Source organism: Neovison vison, chromosome 2 (genome assembly GCF_020171115.1).
Source record: "Neovison vison isolate M4711 chromosome 2, ASM_NN_V1, whole genome shotgun sequence".
NCBI lineage: Eukaryota > Metazoa > Chordata > Mammalia > Carnivora > Mustelidae > Neogale > Neogale vison.
The window spans coordinates 91,743,853-91,766,160 of NC_058092.1; the positions used below are offsets into that span (position 1 = coordinate 91,743,853).

The following is a 22,308-nucleotide window of genomic DNA, read 5'->3' on the forward strand; positions in this document are numbered from 1 at the left end:
AGGACCCTAAGATCATAACCTGAGTTGAAGGCAGAGGCTTAACCCATGGAGCCACCCAGGCACCTCGTACTTTACAGTATTTCTAAAAAGACACATAACTTTTTGGACCAGATATATTGCAAATATGCCCCCACTACCAGTTTAGCATACTGACATTACAAGTATTTGAACAGCCTGGCCAAATCTCTAAAAAGAAGGTTCCCAAGCAGCTAATAACCTAGGAAAATGAACAATAGTTAGAGACCTAACAGGATTACAAATAAATGAACATCTGAGTTGAAGAAGAATGAGGAATGCATGGAAACCTGCCAGAGATCTGAAGCTGGAGAACTGAAAGATCAAACAACTTTTTTCTGAAAGGAGAGAGAGAAAAAAGTAGAGTCGAAAGGTTAAATAAAAACAGAAAAATCATTCTTTCCAAAGGAAGTTAAATATATATATATATATGGCAAAGGAAAATAGATAAAGTAAGCATGCCCTAACTTACTTAACTCTGATGCCAAGAAAATATCTAAAATAAATTTCTGATTGCTTTGTGTTATATAAACAAATGCCCAAAGATACAATCAGGAAAGCTGATTTAATATATAAACGTAGGGCTTCTCTGTTTGAGGGAGTATATCAGATCCACCCAAAGTGCTTTTTTGGAGTTAAGTTTCTTCCCACCACAGCCCCACCAGAGGAGGGATCATGATCTGGAGAGGAAGGGATTTTAACGTTGAAAAATCTCCTCTGGTGATTCTGATTTCCTGGCCAAAGTTTAGATCCACATGTTTATTGGTGATTTACTGAGGCTGTGAAAAGATCAGAGCAGATATTTGGGGGGGAGGGTATCAACCTCTGGAAGACTCTCTCACTCCTGGAGCGGGAGAAGCTACTTAACTGAAAAGGGTCCCCTTCACCTGTCAGACTTGTTTGGTACCGGTGGCTGCCTCATAGTCAAAAGAGCGCTGGCAATGAGGAAGGGTCAGAGTAAAGGAAGAGGGGAAGGAGGTTAATTCCACAACTTTTGACAGCTGGAAGCAACATTTCTCCAGGGTGGGAGCCAATATCATAAAGATCTTGATATATCCCAGGAGGGAATTTCTTAATCTCTGCATAGATACTTTTTTCTTTACTTTTTCCCAGAAAAGGACCTAAAAAGATCAGACAAAGCTGAGAATGAAAACTCAGAAGGGGTTTTCTTGGCTTGAGCCAAAAAGAACTAGAGGAAGAGAAGGCTGAGAGCCCTTGTATTCAGCATCAGAAAGGAGGTGGGGTGCCATTGAGAAGTGAGGCTACCACCCAGGTGTGGTTTCTTAAGTCCTACAGGGTCCCCTGAAAGTTCTAGGCTCTGGGAGGCTGTGAGGGAAGATGAGGTGATGAGAGGCATCTCCATACAATCAGTATATTTCAACCCTAGAGGAGCATAGACAAACTGAATGAAAAATATCTAAGCATGACTTTAGAGAGTTTCACCCTTCAGGTAACTCTTTTTGCAAGGTCAGTGCTTAAGCAAGGAGGTGGGGGAACAGGGAGGAGATAAGCCAGGAAATCACAGATTCCTGTTCTGGAGAAAGTCAAGGGAAGGAGGATTCACGGGGGTCTCTCTCTGTGTTGTGGTGTCTAGGGACTGGATGCCTGGAATCCCTGCCTCCTTCTGGTTGCTTGGGAGCCAAAGAGGGTCTGGATATAGGCTCAGTTCAACAACCTTCTCCCCCAAATACCCTTCTGACACCACTCCCCACTCCCAGCCATTGGAGAAAAGTGACCCCTTGCTCTTACTCTGTGCCTTAATTGTGGGGTGTGCAGTTGGTGACTAAGTGATCACAATGGCCCATTTTTTACCCTCTGCTTTGCCTTGACTAAAGTTGAGTCAGGCTTCTCTCCTCCCCACCCAATTCTGAACGTCAGCTTCCCTGAAAATCCGAGCAAGTACTAAAATGCAGAACATGTTTCCTTGTCAGCTTATTCCCCAAATCCGGGACCACAGAGACGCATTTCTTGTCAAACCCCGCAGGTCAGTCATGCCTTCTGTCTACTTCCTTTCATCTGCCCAACTTTCCCTCACTGCGTATTCGCTTACCATATAAAAGCTTTTTTGTTTGGTTTGAAATGCTTACGATTTCCGAGATCAGAGCTCTCTCTGTATTGCAATAGTCTTTCTTTTTAATTAAAGTCTCTCCCTATCTAAGTCTGGATTTTTTTTTTTTTTTTTTTGACGTTAGTATGTAGTTAAGAGTGATGTCAGGTAAGTCTGAGCCCCCCACTGGTGGGGAATGAGGTCTTGGGGGTCGGGGTTTTTGTGTTTTTCTTGGGAAAAGCAAAAAGACATGACAGGCACGGCTCTCTTTTGAACTTCAACTTTCCAAAGGAGAATGGATTTATAAATGAGGAGGTTCAAGGCTTTGCGCTCTAGGGGCCGCTGGCAGGGCCAGGGAATTGTTGGCTGAAAAACACTGTTAGGATCACTGCTAGGGGCCAGAGGGTGTGCTTCGGCACCGTTTGGGGGAGGAGAACAAGGAGTGAGGGATGGGACGGGCGGGGGCACGAGTGGATGGTACGTGAAGAGTTACTGGAAACAGCGCTTCCGTGGGCGAGCTGGGGTTGGGGAGGTGAAAGGTGGTCTCAACCTCAGCGCGGGGAGGTCGTGGAGCGGCGGCGCGAGCGGCCGGAGCAGCAGCAGCAGCGAGCGGGACGGAGTTAGGACCGCTCGGAGCGCCCAGGTCTCGAGGTAGTGTAAGGTTTGCAATCCTTCCACTTGCTGGCAGTTGCAGAAGAAGATCTGCTTTTAAGTGAAACGTTCAGGCCACCCTTCCGAGGGCTGCGGCTTCCCGGGCTCGCTTCTTTCTCTCTCCCTCCTCCGGCCTCGCGCTCACTCTTTAATTTGCACGCGCCCCTAAGTTTGCCGAAAGCTCGCGGCCACTCGGAGCCGGTCCGGCCAGGCGCTGCGGGCGGGGGCGGGGAGCCCGGGAACCGCAATCCAGAAGCATCGTGGGCCATGTATATTTCATCAAATGGACTTTGGGTGCGTCGCGTCTCACAGCCATCAACGCTATGTGCAGTGACATTTCTGACTTGAGTGGAGGAATGCGCGAAGGAAGCCCGGGCGAAATCGTTACTAGAGGATCTTCTTGGCGCCAATGCTAATTGTCCTGATTTATGTCCCTTCTGACTAAGCTCAGCGTCTTCATCTGAAATAAAATGAAAGCTGTGCCAAGCGAGGTAGAACCGCCCGGCCGCTGGTTCTGATCCCCGGGAATCAGGAAATCGTCCTGCAGCTTAAAAAAAAGAAAAAAGAAAAAAAATTAAGAGAGAGAGAGAGAGAAATAGAAATAGGAAAAAAAAAAAAATCCCCAGTAAAAGTTTAAGGCGAGAAGTGGCAGAGGCAGTGGCGCGAGGAGGCGCGGAGAAGAGCCGGCAAGCGGAGGACTGGGCTGGCAAGACCTCCCGAAGGCTGCGATTTCATTATTAATATCACTATATTTTTGGAGGGAGAGGCACCTTTCTCATCCTCTCTTCCTCTCCGCCCACCCCTGTTCCCTCCCCCTCATCTACCTGTCAAAGTCACTGATCTTTTGCATTTCGGAAGAGGACGTCAACGGGAAGGAATTCCCCCTCTCGGCGAGGGCTCCGAGAGGGGGCGACGCGCAGGAGGCTCCCCCTCAGGGGCCCGCGACGAAGGTAATTAAGCGGCGGGGAGTGGCGGGCCGGCGCGGGGCTCCGGGCGCGCGGAGTCTTCTCCCACCGCGGGCCGAGCGCGAGCGGGACCCCGGGGCTGCGGCGGCGGCGGCGGCGGCGGCGGCGGCTCGGGTCCACACCCCACCCCTCCCGCTCCTCCCGCGCCCCGGAGGACGCTCGGCGGGAGCTGCCGCCGCCCGCCGGTGCGCTGCTCGCGGGCTCTGCTGCCGCGGCCGCCGCCCGAGGCGCACCCGGCTGGGCAGGGCCGCCGCCCCGCGCCGTCGGTCGGCTCCCGGCCGGCGCAAGGGCAAACGGGCCACACGGTAAGTGCAGCCGGCGTCCCCCTCCTCCCGCGACCCGCGCTTCTAGTCTTTGCCCCTCTCCCCCGGGCTCCCTCCCTCCGTCCCTCCCTCCGTCCCCCTCCCCCCCTGCGATCCACAGGCGGGAGGGAGGCTCCGGGTGGGCGAGGAACTTTGTGAAGCGCCTTGAGGAGGCAGCGCGCGGAGCCGCGGCGCGCACACAACCCGCACACTCTGACACCCACACACGAGTCTTCCTGGGTGTGCGCCCCGAGCGGGTTAGGGAGGGGTGTGTGTGTGTGTGTGTGTGTGTGTGTGTGTGTGTCTGTGTGTGTGTGTGTGGCATCCGGAGCCTGGGCGCTGGGTGGGTGCCTCGGTGGACGGACTCACAGGCATCCGGCGCGCTCCCCCTCTCGCACACACACCTGGCCACACACAAGGCACCGGAGGGTTCTTTTTTCCCTTTTTGCCAGTTGTCTCTGCTTTGGGGAAAAACTTGCCCTCTTGCTGGCCCTGCGGAGCTGGTGGCCACACTGAGAGCTTTTGAAGTCCCCTTCTTTTAATCTCCGTTATTGGTGCAAGATTAAAGCATTACTATCCCATGATGTGCAGCTGGGGAGAAGGGAGAATTGAAAGAGGACCTGACTTGGTGTAGGAATGCTTTGGAATATTTTCTCAGATTCTTTACTGGCATTACTTTAATCGGTTGATGGATTTGGCTAGAGACATTGAATTCCTATCCTCTATGGGTCTGTGGATATCTATATATAATACGAATAATCCCGAATATTATTGGGCCCAAAATAACCAATTAAGTGATTCATACCCGGGAAAAGTTAGATAAAAAAAGAAACTGCGCCCTCTGCTGTTTATTGTAGTAACCTCACCCGGGTACCTCCACCCCCCACCCCATCCATTTAGGAGGTTGTCATCTTGCAGGGCTTGCCTGAAAATTCCTAGCGGGGATTTTAAAGCAACTTTATTTGGAAAAGTCGGAGGTTGCGTTCCCATCATTGCATCAGGTATAGATTTCCAGAGAGTAGAGGCTTTTGTTACCCCACTCCTCTTCCATTCTTCTCTCTACTCGGAATGGTAATGGAGCCACTCGTTATCATAACAGTTTGTCAATCTTTGGAATGGAAAATTCTGAGTAAGATTCAGAATTCCACTAAACATATGGTGTATCTGGCAGTAGATTTGCTCTAGAAATAAGGGCCTGTTTTATGATTGAAAATACTAAAAGTTGTCTTACAGAAACGAGGGGAAATTCACCAGAAAGATCTCCAACAAAATCATTTATTCAAATTTACTTAATGGTTAAGCTCCTTAGAAAAAGTTTCCCAGAAATTCACTTTTTCAGAGAAGGAGCAAGGCTTTTGTAATTTGTCTAGCCCTTGAGAGCATCTCTAAACTGTGGGGAATTAGCAACCTCAGATTTCATTAAGTATATTGTGTCACTTTGAATGTCTTACCCACCCACCCCCCTTTCTCTTTGGCAAAGAAAAGGCAGCTCAATAACTGTTCAAGATTCTTTTGGAAGAAAAGCAGCTTTCAGTTTTTCATTAAGATAAAATTTGGGTATTTGCATGTGGATCAGGACACAAAGGAAAAAAAATGCATCAAGTGTTTTGCATTTACTGTTGTTCCAGCTTATGTATGTAGGGGATATATTTCCTTTTCTCTTCCGGATACCATGAAATGACATCTGTTTCACCACTAAAGATCAACATGAGGGCATTCAGAATTCCATCTGTGGCTATTAATGTTGTTATATTTCCTATTGTGAAATTTAAGAACGATTGTCTTAAATTTTTGTAAGACAACAGTTTATTTTATTTGCACACAAAGCTTTTTTTTTTCTTTTCTGTTGATATTTTTGTTTTGTCAGCTTTCACAAGGCATGTGTGTTGAAGTGATTCAGGTTAGCTTTTTTAGGATGACGTTAATGTATTTTGCAGTTTCCTTTTGTATATTTGCAATTGGCGTAACTACTTGTCTGCTTCTATTACTATTCCAAAAAAATAAGGTAATATGTCAAAAAAATTTAAACAATTATGCTTTTATTTGATGTTTTCTAAGTATTGTAATGATTTGGAGAGTTTTAGAGTTACAAGAGCATAAAGTTGCTTGGAAAGAAATAAGATTTCATGCAAATCAGAAAGCCAGTTATTATGTTAACAAAACAAGTGTGTGTGTGTGTGTGTGTGTGTGTAGATATTATAGGTCAGTAAGAGATATAGTGTACTTTAAAAAAGAATGTTATCTTCAGAATCCAGAGTTTTGTTTCAAAACTTCAGGTGGGTGTAGATTTTCTTAAATGTGCGTTTGAAACCTTGGATGTCTGAACTTGTCTACATAAGAAGGAAAGATTTGTTGTTCTATGGTAATGAAACACCAGATTTCTTCCAGACTTAACTGGTTCTGAAATAATTTTATGTATTATCCCATCCCCTAACATCCTGCCAAGTATATGCTATCTGATTTCTCTAATCATTCTTCTCTCATGAGAAAACCGAGATCTTTCAAATACTAAGGTGTGCTATTTGGTTTTATTAAGAATCTCATGATAGGCAGTTGCTCATAATACCCAATCAAGGATGAGTAAAATATGTCAATGATGTTTTAGTACTTGTTAAATTCCTTATATTTTGAGAGACAGCTAACAAAAGGGTAGAAGCAAATGTTTCCCATTTAAGATGACTAGAAAATGCTCTCTTCACAACAATAAATAAATGCAAAAAGCATTCAGTATATCTTAAATATCTCGTCTAGTCAATCTTACTACAACAGTGTTGGAATCTGCTAATTTTGGTAGGTGATAGCATTTGGGGATATCTTAATCTCTTTATACTTTTCATTCAATGAAATGTGATTATAGTTAGTGTTCTTTTTGTTCCTTCCCATTCAGAAACATGCCTATTTATAAAATTCTTAATGTCTATGAGGAATGAGTCAATAGCTGTCTATTTCAGGTGCCCCTGTGTTTATGGAATAAATAGCCTACTACTACCACCCCCACCTCCTAGTGAGATTATATAATAAAACGAATGAGCTAGAGTCAACGGATTTACTGTCAATATTTTCCTCTCAGTTGATGAAATTGGCAATTTTTTTTTTTTTTTTTAAAGAATGTAATTGTCTATACCATTGACCACTACTACTCCCATGTACTATTTTGGAAGGCTTCTCTTCTGATGAGAAAAGGCCTGTGAAATTCCTTCTCCAAAGTTATTTCCAGGTGGAAGGGAATTAGCTTCAGAATCCTGGAAAAAGATGTCCTGTGGATGCAAAGCCATGTTATAGCCCCTTTTAGTCCAGATCAATAACATCTGTCAACTTGAGGATATGACATAATCTTATATTTTCATATTCGCTCTGCAAATTTATATATCAGTGAGAGTCTATGGAGTTCTCATAGCATATTAATGGGTATTTTGATTAAAGAGGACTTCTCAGCGCTTTAGTGCACAGGTAGAGATGACGGCATTATTTGAAAACAGTTCGTTCCCAAGGTTTGCAAAGCAAAGAACTGGTACCTGGGGCTGCACGGAGCTCTTCTGAAGCTGCTCACATTTAGGTGATGTGGATACCTGAGGCAGTTTCAAAGCCCCCATTACTTGACAATTAGGTCAGTTATGGGCCAGAAGGGGTTGGTATGGTACACTAAATCCCCAAATATGTCATTGACTGTCCTTCTCATTATCCGTTTGCCAAACTATTTGCTGTGATGACCTAGCTTTTAAGAAGCTGTTGATGATTTTAACCTGGTTGAATGCATAGCCTGATGGGAACTGGTACTATCAGGCAATAGAGTTTGGGGGTAAATAGTATTGTATTTTCATATCATTTTATTGTCTTCGAAAACTCCATAATTATACTGAGTAGCAAATTCCCCATTTTGACAGAGGCTTCTTTTCCACTGCGTGTCCTGGAAATTCATAGTTTTAATTTTTTCTTAATTTTAAACTAAGAGGATTTTCTTTGAAGTGTAAGTGGCACTAAAAAAAAGTAAGGAGACCCGACATGAAGAATACATTCTAGATTACATGCTACAAATACAAAAATTAGAATGATATTATGCAATTATGTTAAAGAACAGTTTAGTGACCCTCTGCTCCTGATGTGTAATATGCCGTGGTCAATATCTTTTTCTGTGTCAATGGGAGCTCATTAAATGTAAATTCTGCAGACTAACTGAACCATGCCATATTAGTGCTTGCCAAAGCTTGACATTTTTAATACATTAATAATATGTCTGTAATGTAATGGAAAACTATTAATCACAACTGGTTATGTGCCAGAAATTTAAGCTATAATTGGCTGCTTCTTGTCAAGAATGTCTGTCGCACAGTCCTGCAACTGCCTAATATTCAAATATCTTGCACTCCTCTGCATTTTTCCTTGTCAGTTCTCTAAATTCGATCAATGGTATAGTCCATAATTCTGTGTAATGACCATCATTATAATTCTGCTCTTCTTTAATGAGAATTCGTTATATTGGGATTGCTGTTGTGTCAAGAAACAGTAACAGGTTCACATACACTTCCTTAGTGCCCAAATTTTCCATGTACATCTATGGGGTCATCCTTTACTCAGTGGTTGCAATAAGGCAAAATGTGGATAAAGACAGAGTTACAAAGAATAAATAAATTAGGGGGTAACATTTATTGGTTAAAAAAAAAGTGAAGGTTAATCTCAGAGCATTCCAATGTATACTTAAGGTCACATTTTAAAAACAGTATTAAAAACTAACTCATAATTTTCATTCAATTCAAACTCAGAACAGTCCATTCCCAGTCTTTCAAGATTATATTGTTCTTGATAAAGAAGTTGCTATGTATTTGAACCTAAGAATTGAAGTTAATAATTTCTAGTCTAATAAATTTTACACTCCTTCTGTTGTAATGCCCAGGCCCAGCTCCCCAACAGCCCATGAAAGTGTTTGTTCTTGTTATAATGAAGTAGTATACACAGTTGAAAAATGAATCTAGAAAATGTGCATTTGTATTATTTTAACACCTTTACAGATTATTAATTGTCAAATTGTTGGACGTTTCTGAAAATATCAACTTAAGATGACCTCTGAGTCTGAAAAAGCAGAGGGCTGCAGTAGCCAAAGCACATGCTTCTCTGTGATTTCTTTCCCTTTAGTTTAAGATATCAAAATGTGCCCAACACACCTATGTGTTATAAGGAGCAGGCAGATTCAAATCTGCAGTTTATACATGTTTAGACAAACTGCTAATTATTGCTTCATAGGACCTCAAATATTCAACACTTTTCCTAATAGAAAATACCACAAATTACAGCTGTATGATAACATTTTATGAATTGAATATAATGAAAATTGCACTTGCATCCATAAAGCAATTATTATAAATTACTTTGCTATGGAAACACTATTCAGCCATCCAGTGGCATTTCATAGTTTCTGTGGCTGAGTTCATTTCAAGATGGTGCATTATTTAAATATATTGACTTCCTTTTATAAGATTGTTTGAAGATAGCAAACTTCCCTATTTAAAGCGCCTAATGTGAATTAAAGGGTCCGTAATGATATTTTCTAAACCGCAGGCTTTTTTTTGTCCTTTTCCAGTTGTTTAAAAAACAGTTACTGGGACTCTGACAATATGAACGAACTAATTACACAAATACCTATTTTTTACACCTGGTTTCCAAATATTGTTGTTTGGTTTGACTTGGACAGTGATTTCTATAGAGCAAAGTTGCCAGTTCACATCTCTAATGACTAGGACCCGTGCTTGTGGAGGGTGCGTTATCAGCTAACCCAAAGTACTGTTAAACAGTAATTTTTATTTTCTCTTAGAATTAGTGCCATATTATTCTGCTTCATGGCCTGTTAACTCACCCTCAGCTATTTTTATGTGTGCATTTTAAATTGTGCGTTTTACTACAGAGCTTTTAGTTTTAAAGCAGCATATAATACTCGCCTTTGGGACAAATTCTCTTCTTCTGTTACAGAAAGTAAGTGCAAATGCAGATGTAATGGCTATAAAAAGATGTAAGAAAATAGAAGATTCTTGTGAAAAGAAAATTTGCTCCTTTGGTTTTATTTTTGAGTATTTTTTTTTTCTAGAGAGCCAAGTTATCTTTATCACTAACTGCAACTAAACAAAAGAGGCTGAATTCTTCCAATATAATGAGCAAATCCAAGGGGACAGCCTTGTGCCAACAATGCTGGTTTTCACTCCAGCTAACAAAAGCTAAGAAATGTACAAGGAATTTAGAGATTTTTAGGGTCTCTTTGCCAATAGACAAAAGGCATACAAGTAGTTGTCACTTTTTTGTCATTGTTATAAAAGCATTCATTTCGCCCATTGTTCTCCTGGAAGATTTTCTAGCACTGCAATTCATGAGAAATGTTTAAATCTAGCTGCTTGCTCTCAGTTTTGTCAAGGTGGAAATATAATTTTTGAAGTGAGGACGTGTAACTCACCTGGGACCTGCACATCTGTCTTTGTTATGGAAGAGTTAAATCCTTCATATCAAGATTCTCCCCACTGTGAGTGATTTCTGTGGTTTGCTCATTCTAGCAAAGCAACGGAGTAAAGGTTATCCATATTACACCAATTTGCTTTATATTGCATCAAACCTCCCAAATGTCAACATATCATACAGTTTGTAATGCATTGATTCTGGGGCAATAACTCTTACTCTTATTGTTTCTTAAAGGGTGTTGGTGCCAGAAGGAAAGAATGATTGATGAGAAACAAACACCCGGCTATAGACACTCATCCTTTTGCTTCAGATACTGATATCCTGGTGCATCTGAGCATCCCTCGTGAGCCGTGGGCACCGAGGATCACCCAGGGTTATCGGATGTACGGCAGGAGAGCCATCACTTTGCTAAATCATTCTCTGCCACTGGACATCTTTTACAAACACCAAACCAGACGCGAGTCTAATAGATATGTTCTAGGACAACAAAAAAGCGGCAAGTTATTGTCAACGCCTAACGTCCAAGTATGTTAGGCTTCCACCAAAGTCCTCAATATACCTGAATGCGCACAATATCGACCCTTCGCTTTTAGATTTGGAATCTACACTGAGGTTTCATCCTCTTTTTTTTTTTTTTTAAATATACAGACCTACCTACATATAGACATATATGTATATGTAAAATAGACACAGCTCACAGATAATCAAACCCTGCTTTATTACTGCAAAGATTGCCAAGAATTTAGAGATGTATTTGTCAAGATTCCTGTCAATTCATGCCCTTTGGGTTACAGTGTCCTCGGTGATGCAGCCCTACCCTTTGGTATGGGGACATTATGACGTGTGTAAGACTCAGATTTACACAGAAGAAGGGAAAGTTTGGGATTACATGGCGTGTCAGCCGGAATCCACGGACATGACCAAATATCTGAAAGTAAAACTAGATCCTCCGGACATTACCTGTGGAGACCCTCCTGAGACGTTCTGTGCAATGGTGAGGCAACCCTTTTGCATAACTATTTCCTATGAAGTGGGAGCGTGTCGTATATGTGTGCAAATGCGGTGAGGGTAAAGACTCGACTCATGCAATGAGCCGAATCTGCGGGGGGCAGATCTGTGCTAACAGATCCTTCCTTCTCAATGGAGGCTGGCTTGCAGGACCTGGAATCACACATTGCAGTGTGATTGATGCACTGAAATGTACCTTCTGTCTTCCTGCAAACCAAAGCTTCCACTGAGACTGGTGTACTGTATATAAATTATAAAAGAAAAAATTCAACTGAAGGTTAAATTTCAGATTGGAGTCTGGGAATATGATTAGGTCATATGCATCATGGTAAAGGATAAACTCCATTGGTAAACTGAGTTTAAAAACACAAAGGTTTCTTCGCATACCTGTATGAGGCCAGCCCCAAATTGTGTAGTTCAAGGCTAGATTAGAGTTCACCTAGAGTTATCCTCATCTGGACACTGCTGGGATGTGGAAGTCTTCATTTAGGAGATCAGTGAGAAGAGAAGCAAGGAGAGAGGAGCTAGTGCCTCCAGAAAAGTCTTATTTGTCAACTCGTGCACCCCTTAATTTCAAGGATCATAGTTTTCTATGGGTATTTTAAATATGATTGTTGGAATGTTGAAAATGCATTTGCTGAAAAGTAATGACCTGGGCATACAAATTCAGATACCGTCCTTTGATAAGCAGAATTACAGAATTCATTGTTTTTGTGGTGTACATAAGTCTTTTCCTGGGCAGAGAGTTAAATCCTAGGTGAGAAGGTAACATTGGAGTGATGCATTGGATTTTCACTTAGGATGTGGTTGAAAGTTTACCTATAAGGTAAGGAGTTTGATGATTAACATGATGTTAAGTCAAAGTGCTAAAGAATTCAGACAGTATATTCATTTGGTTTATGTCCGTGTTTTTCTTTATTATAGGTGGTCTTTATTTGACACTGGAATTGTGATCCCATTTCTCTCCACAGAACAGATATAATCATATGGCAGATTTTAATAGTATTCTTACCTGACTTTATTATCTTGAACCTGGCCTGGCATTTTCAGGATAGTGAAACTATTAATCAAAGTAGCATCTGTTCACAGTCCCCAGTGAGTTAAATTAGCATAAGATCATCTTAGACCTAGCACTGTAGGAAAGGTTTTGTAACAGGAAACAATTTTGAGCAATAAAGAGTGTTTTTACCTAAAAGCTAACGGCTTGCCATTTTTCAGAACTGCCTTTGGGGACTGGTTTGAATTATAGTCTAAACCCGATTTTGTGGAGAGTGAGAAAAAGAGCTTGGCTATTAGGTGTCACTATGCCTAAAGTGGCCTGAAAGACTAAATATTTCAAAGAGAGGACCCGTCTTTCTGGGAAACAGGTATGCGGTTTTGAAAAAAAAGGGGAAAAAAGCTACGTTTTAGAAACCAGAAACTTCCAAAAGAGGAGTTTATTCCAACACATTAGCAAAACTATCTGTAAAAGAGCAGGGACATTTGTTGGCTTTATAGAAAGGTGTTTGATAATCTCTCATAAAAGGTCAAATTTAGGGTCTCACTGCAAATCTGTGATGCAGTTGCTGGGTAGGTAATAGGTCATGTAGTCTTCCACTCCTCACAGCAAGAGAATGAGTTCTGGGCCAGCTCTTCATGTTACGAAGGTTACTGTAGCTCTGTTTATTGGCTTACATGACACTTGTAGTGATATGCCTATTCTGGAATTGTTTAATAATTTACAAATCTAAGTAATATAGAAGATCTGCTTCTTAGGGTGCCCTTTCCACTTACATCGGCCCTGTATGGTGTGTTCAACCTGTGCTTTAAAAGCACAGCTTTCCTGATCTCCATGCCTTGCAAGAGAACAGTGACTGAGCCCTGCTCCTGTCCTCACGTGGAAGGGTTTACTTGGGGTCTTCAGTGTGCCTCTGTTTCCTACCATGAGTAAAAAAGGGCACATTAAAGAACTTTGCATGGCTGCCTTTCATGGGGACACGATCTAAAGTCTTTAAACAAGTCCGTTCCCTCCCAGTTCACTAGCTGTGTGATGTTAGAAACCAAAAGAGAAAAAAGAATTAAAATGATATACCCCAGCTTTCTCAAGAGCAGTAATGTAGATACTTAATATGTTTACCCCCAAATGCACAAGGTAGTCTTTTAAAAGGCCACATCTTAGTCAGATGCAGATACTTAGAGGCCTTGGTGCATTTAAGTTTGTCAATGGGCAGAATTGCTTTCCAAGGGAGAGCACAAGATTTGCAGGATGCTACCTATCAATGCTTTATTTGAACTCCTTAATATGCATATGACTGGCATAGCAGATTTAATAACCTATCCTTTAAACACAGACTTTGGGACTATTTCTAAGCATATTATATGCCCAGTCAACAACAATGGCCTAATACAGCAACACTTCTCTGTAGCTTTGGATTTTCCATAAAACTCTTTAGCGTAAGGGTTCCTGACACAAGGCTGTAAAGCTATCTTGGGATGCTGTCGTATCAGACCTGTGTAGGTGCTCCTTAGCCCAAGGTCTAATGGGAATCCATAAAGTCACTTGTGTTATGACTTTCCCGTTCTTTCCTCCTTGACGCATGCATCCACACCTGCTCCCTCAGAGTCGTTAGTGCCCATTACATCAGGGGAGCTGCCACGGAAGCACAGTCACTACTTAGCCCTTATATGTAAATGTTTGCTTGCAAAATGGTTTCAGAAATCACCCGCTCTGTTAGTGACACCCTTATTAGCTATGAGTATAACAATTCTGAGCACCAAGGGGCCATTTGGTGAGAGAAAGACCCTGAAGTCCCCATAGCTGATTTGTTTTGTATAAAGTTGAAGTTCATTGGCAATGCGTTAATAGCCACTCTTGCTGCCTTTCCCTAATGCCCCGTCCTCATATGGCAGTGACCATTCAGGGAGGGAGCATATAGTTTATTGTAAAACTTCAGGGGAAAAGGGCCACATGATTCCATTTGAAAATAGATCTCTACTTCCTAACCTGGATGACCTATTTAATAATTCTTCAGTGTCTAGTGATTTTAAATGGTTGTCTATTAATACTACCAGCATTTGGGAATGTTAATTTTATGGGAGCACTCTGACATTTCTATTTATGCAAATAGAATAGGGGAAACAAATACCCACACGCATATGAATTGGTGTCAGACCGTACGTTTTCTTTTTAATTTAATATATTCCTTTTAAGGATCTGAGAGGTAGAAGAGGGTTAGCCTTTTTTGCTTTTTGTTGTTGTTGTTGTTGTTAGGCTGGTTTAGTATGTTCCTATAGATCATGTCCTTCTCCCAGCCACAAAAAAACCTTTCCATAGCCCAGCTTTGTCAGAAAACACAGATCATCTAGTGACTGCAATTTGTTTCAATTTGCATAAAGAGCAAATAGGATGATCTGAACCTGCATGTAAAGCTGAAGTGAAAACACAGAGCTCTGACTTGTTCTTTGTGTTTAGACAAACTTTGCTGTCATATCTCCACGCAACACCCCAGTGGCTTAAAAATGGCAAAATTATCTGCAATTATCTCCAGCCTGCAGCTAATTTTCTGGATAAGTTAAACAGAAGCTTTGAAAGGGAGCCTGCAGACGGGAGAAGTCATGTGCGTTTGTACAATGGCTGGTGCGGAAGTGCTGATGGCTATGGAAATGTGAACCCTGGAGAGCTGCTGCGGATTTCAGAGCCAATCAAAACTAAATTAGGAAACAAAGATTATTAAAAAGTCTTCTGTGCATGTAATTTTGGCATAATATTATGAGGTGGACATTAAGTGTTTCCCTTGGAGACCCCAGCATCATTAATGCAGTGTGCCTTTAATTACAAGTAGACTCATATTACTAAAAAATGGAGAAAATAAAGTACTCAGAGGGGTCGTTAGCAATACCCTCATTATGTTTACTGAAATAATTAAAAGAAAGGGTGTAATTTTTCTAAATAAAATGTCAGAATTTGAAATGAAAATGGATTTTCTTTAGGAAATTTACTAATGGCTGCCCGCACTCTTGATAGGCATTTATTCAAGCACCATAACAGGTCTATTAACGATCATTCCATATTGTGCTATTTCTAGGTAGACTCCTATTAAGAAAAAAAGAAAGACTTTAATTATTGCAAGCATTGTGGATAGAACATATTTCTTTGTGTTCAAATGGAATTTAGAAAGTAGTAGAAAGCCTTTGTGTTTTATGATATTAAAGGAACCCAGTGGGATAAGCGAGCAGTAATACATAGTCACAGGGCTATCTATAACTTAAATTTCAAATCTGACATCAGCACAGGTTGCCATCTGGTGGCTATCAGGTGGCCTCTGAGAAATTAATTTGATAAACTCAGTTACATTTTCAGTGACAGGGCATTAATATCAATTTTCCAAAAACTGGAAATGACATTGTCTTATATAATAATCAAATAATCTTAAAATATACTCTGTTCACATGAAACATAATTCAATCAATGAATGAAGTTTTAATAACAGTGACATCTTTCATTTGAACTGATTTATCCCTTAATTAGCCCAGAATGGAATTTTTAAAAAACCTTCGATTCCGTCTTTATTAACACTTCCTTGTTATTTAGTACATTATTTGGACTTATTTCTTAGAAAAGCTTAATTCATGTTTGCAATGAATTAAGTTTCACGAAGATCAATCTTTTTGATGTATCCCTGTACCAAGTATTTCCTTATTGAGGAGCCTACAAGAGCTCCTTATTATCTGTTGCATCAAGTTTTTAAATCTGGTTATATTCAATTTTATTTCTCACTATTTCCCACTGGGACCCTATGGCACATCCAGGGGACTTAGGGATAGTGATCTGATGGGCAGAGGACTGCTGCATTTGGGTTGAGTCTCACTGGCACAGCATGCACCATATATCGGTGGGGGAGTGTTGGAAGGATGCTGGGAAAGATTACTGTGGGTCTAACAGAACTTAAAACTGTATTATGTCACTAGATATTCTCAGACAGTGTTCTCTAAGGGCCGAAGTGCCTCAGTCTCTAATGGGCTGATGCTTCACAAATATTATTCCAGGCTACTGAATGCAGTGATGTGAACTGAGCGTAGAACGCATGCAAAACCAAGAGGTGATGGTGAAAATCCAAGTTAAATAGCATGTGTTCCCTGCCTCCAGAGGAAGTAGAGAAGAGTCCTAAGCAAGATGAATTATGAAGTAGTGTGTACTCAGAGGATGGGGGAGCAGATAAGCATAGCCAGCACTCAGAATTTAAAGGTGAAATATTATTTTGCTATCTATCAGAGGGCCACTTGGAGAATACTCTCTGGTAGTCAAGTGCCTAAAGTTAAACAGTGTCTGAGAAAGATACAAAAAGCCTGGGTGGGGCAGATTCAAGCACAGTGTTTAAATGACAACCTAGTAGCCTGGTTAATGGTAGAATGACCTTACATCTAGCAGTATGGAGAAGGAGCAAAAAATCATAGAACCTGATGGGTTAGATAGACCTCTATATGTGTGCATATATGTTATATATATAATGTATGTGTGTATATATATATTTTTAACTTAGTGGATGGTGGAGTATGCTGAGTAAGATTAGCATGGCTCATCTGCCTGGAGCTCCAATATTACACAAAGATTAGGGGGAGCATTTAACTGAATCTACAAATGCAAGATTTTTAAAGGTGGAACATGAGAAAATAGTAAGTGCCTTATAGTGGATCAATTTGAAGTACCTCCTCTGTCCCCTAAGAATTAATCTTGTTTACTCTCAATCTAAGGGAATATCACTTGAAAAGTGTGAGAAGCAATCTCCTAAAAATACCATAGCCCTTCCAGATTGTTTTGGAGTCTCAGGCATATTCTCCAGATTTTGTGTGTGTATGTGTGGCAGGGGGTGGGTTCTCTTCTAGCTTTGGGACTGTACATAGGATGGGTCTTGGGCTGGCATCTTGATCCTCTGACCTTAAGGACTAGGGTCATCCCATAGGAAGTCCCTCATCTCGTGAGTTTTCTCTATGAGGACAAGCAGAGGACATTTCTCTTGCTTGGAATAGTCTGTGCTTCTCTCCACTTTTCTCAAGTCCATCCATCCTTCAAGGTCTATGTCAGGTTGGCTTCTCTATACACACTTTCTGCGCATTTCAGCTCCTATCATTTTCTTCACTGTATATCTGTATTATCCCTGCCTATGTACTGCTATTACTGTATGGCACCATTTAGCACTTGTTACATCTTATTGATTAATACACCCACATGCACATGTGTTTCATGTGTTTATGCTGCCTCTTTATCTGAATCACTACTCTTTTTTTTTTTTAATGATTTTATTTATTTATTTTGAGAGAATGAGAAAGCATGGGGTAGAGCAGAGGAGGGGGGAGTAGGGAGAGGGAAGGAATCCCAAGCAGATTCCTTGCTGAGCAGGAGGTCCAGCGCTGGACTGGATCTCACAACCGTGAGATCATGACACGAGCTGAAACAAGAGTTGGATGCTCAATGGGCTGCGTCACCCCGGCACCCCTGGATCACTACTCTTCAAATGAGATGATGCATAGGCGAGAGCCTACTGTACTTTGTGATGCCCAGTAGGAACTCAACAGAGACTACACATTTTATTGCTTTTCTACCTCATAACATTTACTATTTTCCTAGGCAACAAATAAGTAATGTCTTTAATGTATTAATTGATCAATTGATTGAATATAGTACTTGATTTTCTAGATTGTTTTCTATTTCTTGAGAACTTTTTATCATGTATCTGTTTTTTTTCCTCTTCAAATTAAGAGACAACTAGAAAAATTTAACTACCGTACTTGGGAAGCTTATGAGGATGTTCTCAAGAGAGTTGGGAGAAGCAAAATCTACTCAGCGTTCCAACACTGAAAGTGATATATGAGGGATTTTCAAATTCCATTTCTAATTGAATCTTTTAAATGTATTTTTCCAAATAGAAAATTTTGAAACAATAGAAGAGCTTAACAGACAACATTGAAATCATTTTGCCATATTTCTTACAAGTCTTTTTCTCTCTCCATATGTATATTTTGTTTCACAAAATTGGAATCATATCAAGTACATTTTTTCCTCTTTTTTTCATTTACTACTACAGTTTTAGCATTTTCTTGTATCGTTATGTATTCTTAGAACCTATGATTTTGATAGCTATAGATATCCCATTATGTGGGTATATAGTATTTCATTACCCTCTCACCTCAACAACTTATTGTTCTTTGCTTTTCTTTTTCTATTGGTTACGTGCAGTGATGAACATATATAGTATAGTCTTTCTTATTGAACGTATCCTTCTCTCACATCTGAAACCTTCCACATGTTTTTAGACTGTCAAGCTCATTGTATCATATTTAGCTGATGCTAAAGTATAGGGCTGTATTCTTGTGTTCTCAAGGATGGAATCATTACTGAACTAAATAGCATTCTATACGTCAGTCATGGGGACTGAAATCAGTATGTGACTTAGGCACTTCTTTCTGGGCCTTGCTTTTGTGTGGACTTGGAGAGTGTCTAGAGATAGGAGGAAGACAGCTTCTGCTACATAATAGAGAGCAAAGTCAGGGGACCTCTTTAGGAGCAACAAGCTAAGGATGAGCAAATTACACCTTATAAACTGTACTTGTGGCTTTAAAACTTGCTTTAAATTGATCCACAGTGAGAAACACATTTTATATTACAACTCATTAAATACACACTATCCCACATACACAATGCATTCAAAAGCTTTACAAAAAAAGCATTTACCCTTCCTATGTGCTCTGCCCTCTGATACATATTTCTTCCTTTATATTTCTTTTTCATTTTAATAGGTAATTGAAAATTATATATTGATTATGATCCATAGATTGTAAGTAGGATTGTTTTTTGAAACTTTGAATAAATGGGAAAATACCATGCTCATCATTGTAGAACTTCCTTTTTTAATTCAACATTATATGTTTGAGATATACTGCTGTGTAGTATTCTACTGTATGGTTATTTCTTTCATTTATTCATTTATTTATTTATTTATTTATTTATTTATTTATTTATGGGTATTTCTTTAACCAATGTTCTGTTTCTAGACTTTTGGGTTGTTTGGTTTTCATGCTTTAAGGCTCTTAACTGGAGTCAAATTGTCCTCCAGAAAGTTGATTAGTATACTCTGTTTTTAAGCATTTTACAAAAATGTGGTAGGCATGAGAGATTCTCATCAGTACTGGAATGTATATTCTTAAAATTTCTTCTAACATAGGGCTTTAGCAGATAAGTGAAAATACATACTTTACCAAAAATAATAATGATAAACTTATATTTATTGTTACCCCCTTTTCTACTAAGATAAAGACCTCTAACATTTTGCATAGGTAAACGAGATATCAGAAGGTGAAATGACATTTAGTTTTTCAAAGATGTATTTTTTGCTTATTGACTAGGTAGGTTTTCGATATGTTTCTTGACCATTTACATTTTTGTATTCCTAGTTGTAGTAGTTTTTGCACTTTTTGCCTTTTTTCCTAATTTTTCTGTTGAAAAATTTATATAAAATATGTAAATTTGGGCCTTTTAAACAGACACCATTTTTTGGTCAGTTGATTAATTTAAAAATATGAGTATTTTTCCTCCAGAAGAACATGTCTTGTTTCAGAGACTTTTGTACACCCTTCATTTTGTGGAAATTTTATATTCTTGAACAGGGTTTTGGTGGCAGAGAGTTATCATCTCAGGGCTGAAAAAAATTTCTTGGGGCTGAGAAAAATTCATCTAAGTACCTGCTCATATCTTTGGTCTAATGTAAGAACTTGGAAAAGTTGACATTTACCCTAAGTAAAGCCCCCCTTTTCACTGACAATCAGTCCTTTGGAAACAGTTACATACTGAAACATATTAATTCTATAAAGTGGCTGGTGTGAAATCTGCTTTGGTTTTAATTCACCAGGCCAATGGGCAGACTAGTTTTTCATGTGCCATGTTTAGATTTCAGAATTTCTTTTCCCACAAAAGGGGAAAGTGATGAAAGTTGTTTCACACGCTTAATATTGGAAAAGAACTTACTGAGATTGGCAGGTTGTAAGTTCCTTCTCATCTTTCTGGGAATAGATAGATTCGCATAGTATCAGTTCCATGAAAATTAAAGATGTGAGCTAAGGAAGAAGCCAGAATTGGTTTTCCTTCTTTGACCTACTTTGAAACTGACTTCTAAAATATTAAATGAAGAATTGAGCTGGATATTGCTTCAGTACAGAGATATAGTCCTTTTTCGTTCCAGAGGGTTGGTGTCCACTGAGAGGTCTTGCGGCTCATATTATAATCAGGTCATGTCTGAACAATGATTTTTCGCTGTTCCATGTAACTTTCTGTTTCTTTCCTGTGGCTCTCTTTCCTTCCTGGAAATGACAAAATGAAGAAATCAAATATACTTCCGAGCAATTCTCTCTCAAGGGAGAGGAGAATTCAACATAGATGGTCAACACAAGTTACAGACGAGGATGTGTGCAGGATAGAGTGAGCTGGTGGGCCATCTGAAGTTGGCTGTGATGCCTGGACCACTCCATTAGAAATATGATTTCAAAGTTTAGAAGACTAAACTTGTACAGGGTGTTAAGGAGCATCAGTGTGTCTACTGTCTGACTCAGAATCACATTCTCTTTAGCTATCACTGGAGTCAGCGCTGTAATAGTGCTTAGCAGAGAGTGAAGCCTACAGTAGAACTTAATACATGCTTGTTGAACTGAACTCATGCTGTATTTTTACAAGTTATGTTTGTAGTTGATCTTTGTCAAGAACTTACATGGTGTCATGCACCGGACTAAACGCAACCTTTGTTTGTTCATGTCTGTAGTCCCGTCATTGTCCTTATTTATCAGGTGGAGTGATTGAGGCATGAGGTTAAATAACTTTTCCAACCAAGTAGTGGGATCAGGATATAAACCCAGGCAGGCTGACATGCATGTCCAACTCTTAAACCATACCATAAATCCCTCCCTAATTTTATTTGTCATATGTGGGATACAACCATCATGAAAACCTTTTTAAAAATAACATTTATGATTTGGACTATGAGCACAATACTCTGATTTTGTTATTTAAAAAGACTTTTATCTGAAATAACCTCAGAAAATTGGTTTCTGTAAACAGAGTGTGGGGAATGTTGGAAATACACATTATGTGATGAGTGTCTTCATTCAGGGATAAGAGAACCAATCAGCAGTGTTTGTTTCCATTCCTGCTTTCTTTTCCATTAACGTGTTCATATAAATGGAAATAAGCTGTTAGAAATCATACAGAGCAGAGTACATATTGTGTTCACCATCTAAAACCAGAATAATAAGTCAGCAACTGTTGGCTAGTTAACAAAATCATATTCTTGTGGGGGAGGTGTTGAGAAAAGTAGTTAGCGTGATGCTTTTGATTTTTTTTAACAGTATCAATAACAACTGTTACATGCTGTCTCCACTCAGTTGTCTAGTAGGCATTTTAAACTTAACACATTTATTATAGAACTCTTGATTTCTTCTCCCCAAATGGATTTTGCCTGTAGTCTTTCCCATATCTATAAACAGCAGCTTATATTTATCTAGTTGCTCAAGACGAAAAATCTAGGAATCCTCTTTAACTCCTTTATGTCCCTCACAACACATATCAGCAAATCCTATGGGCTAAACCTTCAGAAATCTATCCCAAATCAGATTGCTTTTTACCCTCTCTACTTCTAACAACTAGGTCCCAACCAGCTTTCTATCCAGGCTAGACCCCTACAGTATTTCCTAACTGATCTCCTTGCTTGCAAACTCTTGCCCTGTTACCAAATTCATGTTCTATAGTATCATAATATATCATATATCATAATATAACATATGATATAAATATAGTATAGAAATATACACATATAGTATAAATATAATATACAAATAAAGTATATAATATAAATATTATGTA

General features: G+C 39.9%; 1 protein-coding gene across 6 annotated transcripts in view; it reads left to right on the forward strand.

Annotated features, from left to right (window-relative positions):
* Positions 1-1,617: 1,617 nt before the first annotated feature.
* Positions 1,618-22,308, forward strand: part of NTNG1 (netrin G1) — a 346,692-nt gene continuing 326,001 nt past the window's right edge. For 4 of the 6 annotated variants that reach the window (XM_044238798.1, XM_044238796.1, XM_044238792.1 and 1 more), the window contains exons 1-2: positions 3,253-3,663; positions 10,653-11,412. In XM_044238798.1, the coding sequence (XP_044094733.1) occupies positions 11,167-11,412 (246 nt within the window). In that variant the 5' untranslated portion in view covers positions 3,253-3,663; positions 10,653-11,166. Of the gene's footprint in view, positions 2,000-2,041; positions 2,231-3,252; positions 3,664-10,652; positions 11,413-22,308 lie in introns of those variants that run through there. The other 2 variants (XM_044238793.1, XM_044238795.1) reach the window with 2 other exon arrangements.